Raw genomic sequence first — 8,686 nt, forward strand, 5'->3', positions numbered from 1 at the left:
CATGGTGCATTCCAGGCTGAGTACAGAGCCCTGTGTTCTAGCTAAGATATTAACTAGTTTGATGACTTGGTTGAGACACTTTGGGCCAAGGTCAGGCGCGTTCAGAGTGGTATAGGTGCAGACAAGACACTTTGGGGGGTCTCTGTTACCCCATCTCTGCAGTGAGAATGGAGTCTAGTACCATGCAGAACTCACAGAGATGGGAAAGGAAACGAGCTGGTGGACAAGGAGCCCTGTGCTTTGTAAATCTGAAGTCTGGCTGTAGGATACCAGGGCATCTCACACGTGGAGGTGCTGGGTGTTTGCCCCTCCCCCTCAAGCTCATCTGCCGGAGCTTAGGGACCACTTACATCCTGGGGCCCTGCCCTCTGCCAGGCTTCTCCGAGGGGTGGGAACTCCACTGGGGAGCTTCCTGGGCATGTTCTTTTCTCCTACAAATCTGAGAGCACAGAAGATGCAGCTGGCCGGCTTCCTGCTCCTCCTTCTGGCCGGACGATTGGTCCTTTCTCAAGGTCAGCTGCATCCCAAGCACTACGGCCAGGGTCAGGCCCACCGCCCCCATCAGGCTCCCGGCACAGGTGAGGGCTTCTCCAGCCTCAAGATCACCCCAGGCATCACCACCTTTGCCCTCGGCTTCCACCACCTGATGGCTTCCCAAGCCCCCGGGGGCAGTATCTTCTTCTCCCCTCTGAGCATCTCTGCAGACTAAGGATGCTGTCCCTAGAGGTCAGCTCACACAGCAGGACTCAGATCCGAGGGTCTGGGCTTCAGCCTCATGTAGGTATCAGAGTTCGACAGCCACCAAGGCTTCCAGAACCTTCTGCACACTCTCTACCTCCCAGGCAATAGGCTGGAGATATGCATGGGCAACGCCTTGTTCCTGAGCAACTGCTTCTTCCAAGATTCCTCAAGGAGTCTGAAACCTTCTATGAGACTAGACTCTTCTGCAGCAACTTCAAAGACTGTGAGCGTGACCCAGCTAATCAACCACTACCTTAGGGAGGAAACTCGGGGGAAGATTGTGAATTTGGTCAGCAAGCTCAATGCCGATACTACGATGATGCTGGTGAATTATGTGTACTTCAAAGGTCAGTGTGTTGGTGAATCCCACGTCTTCCCTTTTCCCCTAACTTATTGAAGGCTCACATGTCAAAGAGAAACTCCTCAAAACAGAAAGTGGATGGATTGAATCTGATATATTGAGCAGCCTTCAGGAAACTTAATGTTAGAGCATCAGATATTTAAGTTTGTGTAATATTAAGATTTCCATCCCTTCATACTTTTAGACAGGTTTTCTTATTTATTTTTTTAATAACAGCAATGTATGTGTGACAAACATCTTCTGAATTCATATCAGAGCTTTACCCCTTACCAAGAGTGCAAATCCATCAGGCTGTTTGCTTAAAGTGAGGGTATGAGTCCCTGCTTCAAGTTTTGTTTCTAAGGATCAAATGATGTCACATATTTATATGTTCCTTATAGGAGGGCCTGAAGGGATTGGCAAGCTTTAGGTCCCAGCCAAATCCAACAGACCACCTGTTTGTGTAAATAAAGTTTTATTGGCACACAGCCACACCTACTTATTTATGTATTATCTCTGACTGCCTTTGCAAGACAGAGATTAACTGTTGCTACTGAGACAGAATGACCTGAAAAGCATAAAATATTTACTTTCTGGCCCATTGCAGAAGAAGATTGCAGATCTCTGAGCATTAGACATGCTCAATAAATAGAGCATTTGTAATTACTCTAATGACAACAATTTTGATTACCTTTAAAAATACATAAAAGTATAAAAACATAATACAAAGTATAAAAATACATGGAAGTATAAAAGCAAAAACGGAAGTTGTCCATAATCTTACCTTCCTGAGTGAACCAGCATTATTTAGCCTAATTCCTTCCACTCTTCTATTTACACACATATGTTGATAGGGTTGAAATCACAGGTGGGGACAGTTTTGTACAGTGTGTATCATTTAGGGTGCCATCCAGGGAGCAGAGTCAGCATTAAGTGTTAAGAGAAAGAGGATTGTCCATAGGAATTAGACCTGGTGTATTTGTGGGAGGGACTGGGGAAGTGAAGATCTGGAGGAAGAACTTGGAGGGACAGAGGAAAAGTCACTGGAGCTGGTGGACAAGTTGGAACTTCTCGGGAAGTCTGTATGCCAGCTGGGCACATCCAACCACCAGATTGTTTCCACATAGGGGGAGCTTGGGAAGAGGCCCAGGCCGTGGTCTGGGGACACAGTTGGGCACCATGGAGGAGCTGGACATTGAACTTGAAGGAGAGCATGGGTGTCTGCAGCGTACACCTCCTCTGGTCTGTCCATCATCTCGTCTGCCTTCAGCGGACGATGGTTGTTTCACATCTGACTCCCAGTCTCACGCTGTGACCACCTGGAATCTACAGGAAACACATTCTGGGAAACAGTCCCAGACTAATAATTCAGCCAAACTGATCATTGCTTGCATTTTACATGTAGAATTTTTACACACCATTGAAAATTAAGAAAAAAAAATTATAAATTCTGCAATAACTATAAACCCACAGGAAGTTGCAGAGTTGTGCGGAGAGGTCCCGTGTACCTTTCACTCGTGTTCCCCTGGATAATGTCTTACATTTGCTGTTGTTGTTTAGTTGCTCAGCTGTGTCTGACCCTTGGATTGTAGCCCGCCAGGCTCCTCTGTCCATGGAGTTTCCCAGGCAAGAATACTGGAGTGGGTTGCCACTCCCTTCTCCAGGAAGACCCAAGTCTGAACCTGCATCTCCTGCATTGCAGGCAGTTTTTTTTTTACCACTGAGCCACCCAGGGGAGCCCAACCAACATCTTACATAATTGTATACAGTTGCAAACCAAGAATTTATTTATAAATTTTATTTTATTTATAAAAATAAATAAACTTTATTCCGACGTTATCAGTTTTCACATGCACTCATGTGTGTGTGTGTAGTTTTATGCTGTTGAAAAATTTATTTAGATCTCATTTTAGTGGCTGCACAATATTTTATTAACTCCATTCCATTGAAAAAATAATATAATTTACATGTATAATATACACTCTGGCCAGAAATAGTGAAGTTTTTGGAGCTCTCTTACTGTTAGAGACCTCTTTCCAGTTGGGTTAGTGCTCGTGGTACAAAGTAGAAGGCTCTCCAGAAATAGAAGGGAAAGAGCCTGCCCTCTGACACATTTGCCCATCACCTTGGGGATATAAGTGTAGCCCCAAGCCCTCAGTCTTGGTCACATGGTGTGAAGAGTGGAATGACTGTGGCTTATCTTCAAAAATGAAAATTACCTAGAAGAAAACAAACCAAAGATGTGCAGCATCTTTGTAGATAAAACTATATTGAGGGATACTGAAGTAGGCAAACAAAAAAAGAAGTATACTGAATTTATGAATAGGGAGACTTAACATGCTGAAGATGTCAGTCCCCCACCAATTGATCTAAATTTTTTACTGTAATCCCAACAGGCTTTTTTGGTAAATTTTTGTTTATTTGTGGCTGCATGGGGTCTTCACTGCTGTGCACAGCAGTTGCCGTAGGTGAGGGCTATTCTCTGGTTGCGATGTGCAGACTTCTCACTGAGCAGGCTCCTCTTTGTTGCTGAGCATGGATGGTGGTGTGCGAGGGCTCAGTAGTTGAGACACATGGGCTGAGTTGCTCTACAGCACATGGGATCTTCCTGGACTACAGATTGAATCTGTGTTCCCTGCATTGGCCGATGGATTCTTAACCACTGGACCACTAGGGAAGTCCCCTAACAGCTTTTTAAAAGACTATTTTTGGTGCCAGGTAACAAGTTGATTCTAAAATGTTTACGAGAGAGCAAAGGGCCAAGAATAACTAAAAAGGGAGAACCTGCCTGCTGGGAAGCAAGGCCGGTTATAAATATATTTTAATTTAGACTGTGCGGTACACGTAGACCAAGGGGACAGAATAGAAAGGCTGGAATAGAACCCAGAAGTGGCCCCTTGGATATACAAACATCTGATATTTGACAAAACTTGCATGATAGAATATTGAGAAAAAGGATAGTTTTTTTTTTTTTAAAGTGGGGTAGGGACAGTACCCTCATGGGGAAAAAAAAACGATTTTGTACGCCTCCCTCCTACTGATAATAAGCATTCATTCCAGGTGACGTAAAGTCCTAAATGCAAAAGGTAAGAGCAATGCTTGTAGCTGACGGAGGGAAGTATCTGCAGGACCTGGAGGTGGGAAAATATCCCTAAGCAGGACACAGAGATCTAACCATAAAGGGAAACTGATATGCTCACTGCATTAAATGGAGAATTTCAGTCACCAAAGCACACTATTATGAGAGTGAAAAGACAAGTCAGGGAGGAAGAAAACACATTTACAACATACAGAATCGATAGACAAGTAGTGTTCAGAGAACTGCAAATCACTAAGAAACAGCCCTATAGAAATATGGGTCAAAAACATGACCTGGCACTGAACTAAAATCGAAGAAACAACCCCCTACCAAAAATAAAAAAAAATCTGCATGCTTGTGCTAAGTCGCTTCAGCCGTGTCTGACTCTGTGCGACCCTATGGACTGTAGCCCTCCAGGCTCCTCTGTCCATGGGGTTCTCCAGGCAAGAATACTGCAGTGGGTTGCTATGCCCTCCTTCTGGGCATCTTCCTGATCCAGGGATCAAACCCGCATCTTTTATGTCTACTTGCATTGGCAGGCGGGTTCTTTACCACTAGCACCAGCAGTTGATCCATAAACACACAAAAGATTACTGAATCTTATTTTAAACTGAGAAAGGGCATGTCTGAACCATAATGAGCTAGCACTACACAAACACCAGGTTGACAAAATTAAGTCCAACAATTTCAAGTAATTGGTGAAGACATGAAAAGATCTTGCTGGTATCCTCTTGGGTCTCAAAGAATCTTCCTGAGTCCCCAGATCCATGCCACAGGCAGGTTGGGTGTTGAACGGATGGGATGGTAAGGTAAGGGTCTGGAGTGATGGTTGGGGGAATGTGTTTCTTGAATGGAGGGTGGGCTTGTTGGTCCACAGATGCCTGGTACCCTCTTCCCTTCTTCCCTCCAACTCTGTGGGAGAAACCATTCATCCCTTCCTTGACCACTCCCCACAACTTCTATGTTGGATGAGGTCACCACAGTCAAGGTACCTATGATGCTGCAGGACATCCAGCTCCACTGGTATCTTCACAACAGGTAACTTGCTCTGCTTGGTGTTGGGGACGGATTATCAAGGAAACATAACAACCCTCTTTATCCTTCCTAACCGAGGGAAGATGGAGCAGGTGGAAGAGGTTTTGACTCCGAAGATACTAACAAGATGGAATAACTTGCCCTGGAAGAGGTAATCCATCAGGGCATGGTGCAGGCTGAGTCTTCACTGTGAACCCTTCCAACGAAAGCCAGTGCCCCAAATTGGCAGGAGGGATCACCAAGTTATGGAAGAAGTCTTATTTTCTCCAAGACTTTCCATGGGTTTCCTTAAATAAGGATTGACAATATTGTATCTAAATTTTGCCCTTATCAGTGAAAAGAGAACCAGACTAGGAGTTAGGAATCCCGGGTTTAGATGTAGTCCTTGTACTACCCACTCCAGTATTCTTGCCTGGGAAATCCCATGGATGGAGGAGCCTGGTGGGCTACAGTCCATGGCATCGCATAAGAGTCAGACAAGACTAAATAACAACTTGTACTGCACAAGTCTGGGGTGAAGAGACACCTGCTCTCTGAGAGTCCACCTTGTGCAATGAATGAGTAGATTTCTGGTCAAGATGCTGACCATTCTGCTATAGAGGCATTTAGGAAAACCCCACCCACCCACCCCAGGAAGTAGCAAGGAAGCTTTCAAATCACCCTGAGGATATGAGGAGGAAAAGTCTTCAAACACACATGAGAAAAGGACCTCAGGTCATGGCCATATGGGGTCACACACAACTCATGTGGTAGAGGAATTCTATCCAAAGAAATCACTGGTTACAAACAGGTGAAAACCATGGGGTCCCATCAGTTCAGCCGCTCAGTCATGTCTGATTCTTTGTGACCCCAAGGATTGCAGCACGCCAGGCTTCCCTGTCCATCACCAACTCCTGGAGCTTGCTCAAACTCACGTCTATTGAGTCAGTGATGCCATCCAACCATCTCATCCTCTGTCGTCCCCTTCTCCTCCTGCCTTCAATCTTTCCCAGCATCAGGGTCTTTTCCAATGAGTCAGTTCTTCGCATCAGGTGGCCAAATTATGGGAGTTTTAGCTTTAGCATCAGTCCTTCCAAAGAATATTCAGGACTGATTTCGGCCCCATCAGAGACAAAGGCAAAACCGCCATGTGAGGAGACCTGTATCTCCAGGCATGTGTGCAGAAAACAACCTCTGCTTAGAAAGAGTTGCCGTAGGAAGGAGGCCCTGAAGACGGCAGACCCTGGGGTCAGAGGAGCCTGGCTTTAAGCCGCCGGGAGCACTCACTGAGGGCATGGCACAGAACTCTGATGGAGTGAGGGTAGGGAGTGAGTGCCCTTGAGAAGAGCCCAGCCCAGATGGGACCCCTGGCTAGTTCAAGAGTCCAGTGTTTTAACCCAGTGCTTCTTTCAGCTATTTTTACAGGAAGCTCAAGTTGTATCTCCCAAAGTTCTCCATTTCTGGCTCCTATAACTTAGATCAGATTTTGCCCAAGCTGGGCATCACAGACCTGTTCTTTCAGCGGGTTGACTTGTCTGGCATCACAGAACAGCTAAACCTGCGGGTGTCCAAGGTAAGTCATCCATGGGTATCAACCCCTGGAGACCTTGGAGGGGAACTTCTACCTCTTGGAAGGTGCTGGGTGCTCTCTCGGTCACCATGTGAAGTCTCAGTGCCCGAGTTTTACTCAATAATCCATGGGCATAGGGAGCCAAGAACTAATCCACCATGTGCTGGGTGTGGTGCTCCATACTGGGAATCCAGGGGCCACTAGGTGCCTGCCCTCAGAGAGCTGTCTCAGTCAAGTCATAGATTGTGGCAACAAAGAGTGACAAATGCAATGACAGAAACAGAGGAAGGATGCAGATGAGGCTGGGTTGTTTCATAAATTTCTTAGGTGAAAAACAGGGACCTGTGATCTCAGTCACGTAAGATAAAGTTGCGCTAGAGGGTAGCGTCTTGGGTTTGAGAGTTCAAGTTCCAGTTCCGCCTCTTATAACTTTAAAAGGTTACCCAGCTTCTGGATTTATCTTCCTAATCTGTAAAACAGACATAAGACACTGACATCATAGGATGGTTAAGAAGATTTAAAAGAGTGTAGGCACACAGTATGTGCTCAATAAATGATCGCAATCACCGTTGTGTAAATAAGGGATCTTCAGCTCAGCGACCCTCCCCACGGTGCAGAAATTCCTGCTGTGTTTTCTCAACAAGTGACTTTGGTCTTCTGTGGTCTCTGGTCCCTCCAGGCTTCCCTAAGCCCTGACTCACGCTTTCTGGTGGCTCAGATGGTAAAGAGGCTGCCTGCAATGCCCTGGGTCAGGGAGATCCCCTGGAGAAGGGAATGGCAACCCACTCCAGTGTACTTGCCTGGAAAATCCCATGGATGGAGGAGCCTGGCAGGCTACAGTCCATGGGCTCTCAAAGTGTTGGACACGACCGAGTGACTGACACACACATGCTCTCTCGGAGCTAACACTCGTCATTTCCCTTTCAGAGCTTCCGCAAGGCCATCCTGGAGGTGGGTGAAGTTGGCACCCAGGCTGCAGTGGTCACCAGCAGTTCTGTCACCTTTTGGTCCCGGGACAACCGCCAAGCCCTTTGGTTGAACTGGCTCTTCCTTGTGATCTTTTCCGCCAATGCCCAGAGCATCCTCTTTCTGGGAAAAGTGGTCAACGCCACGAAACCATAGCCCTCCCAGGGCTGGCTTGTCTGTTACAAGCAGGAGGATGTAGCCTGGAGGGCTAGGCCTAAGCATCTCTGGGTTTGGAGTGGAGGATGCAGAAGAGGCTGAGGATCTGGGACAGAAGTTGTTGGTGAAGGATGCGGGTGGTATCTGATGGGTGTGGACTGGACATCTAGCTCCGCAGGGCTGTGTCATCTCAGACAGACCATCTAACTTCTTTGAGCAGGTTTCTACCCTGGAAAATGGGAGAAACATCCACCACCATCCCCACCGCCCAGGGTAGTTATACAGATTGAACAAAATGATGGCCATGGGGAGGCCGGCTCAGTGCTTTCCATGTAGGGGATACTCAGTCAATGCATCCCTTTCCCATCCCTCTGGGGTTTGCCTGCACACCTGGTCCCAGACGCAGTGGTGAGATGTTCCAAGTTCAAGTGAGATGGAGGCTCAGAGAGGCAAGCAGTCACAAGGGCAGCTCAGGCTGCCCCACCTGTGGTCACGGGGATGTGGCCAGTATCACTTCCAGAGCAGATTGCCGTGGCCACGGACCCAGCTGCACAAGAAGGAGGAGTGTGAGATGTAGGGGTCTAGAGGCTTGTCTTCCCATCCCTGCTGAGCCATCGAGGTGCTCTGAGACTTCTGTGGTCCTTACCCGTCTGGACTTCAGTGTCCCCACCTCAGTAATGTTATCTGGCCCAGGACTAAAAAGCAGAGACATCCCTTTTCTGACAAAGGTTCATCTAGTCAGAGCTATGGTTTTTCAGTCATGTGTGGACATGAAAGTTGGACCATAATGAAGTCTGAGTTCTGAAGAATTGATGCTGTC

The 8,686-nt window shown here is 46.9% G+C and overlaps 1 protein-coding gene across 1 annotated transcript; it reads left to right on the forward strand.

Annotated features, from left to right (window-relative positions):
• Positions 1 to 445: 445 nt before the first annotated feature.
• On the forward strand, positions 446 to 7,866 carry SERPINA4 (serpin family A member 4). Its single transcript, XM_061159705.1, is given in 8 exon segments — positions 446 to 887; positions 890 to 956; positions 958 to 1,088; positions 5,071 to 5,126; positions 5,128 to 5,199; positions 5,201 to 5,346; positions 6,588 to 6,747; positions 7,672 to 7,866. Coding segments are annotated over 8 exon segments (1,260 nt in total). The 5' UTR covers positions 446 to 454.
• The last annotated feature ends 820 nt before the right edge of the window (positions 7,867 to 8,686 follow it).

The sequence above is a fragment of the Dama dama genome, chromosome 13, assembly GCF_033118175.1.
Source record: "Dama dama isolate Ldn47 chromosome 13, ASM3311817v1, whole genome shotgun sequence".
NCBI classification, from domain to species: Eukaryota; Metazoa; Chordata; class Mammalia; order Artiodactyla; family Cervidae; genus Dama; species Dama dama.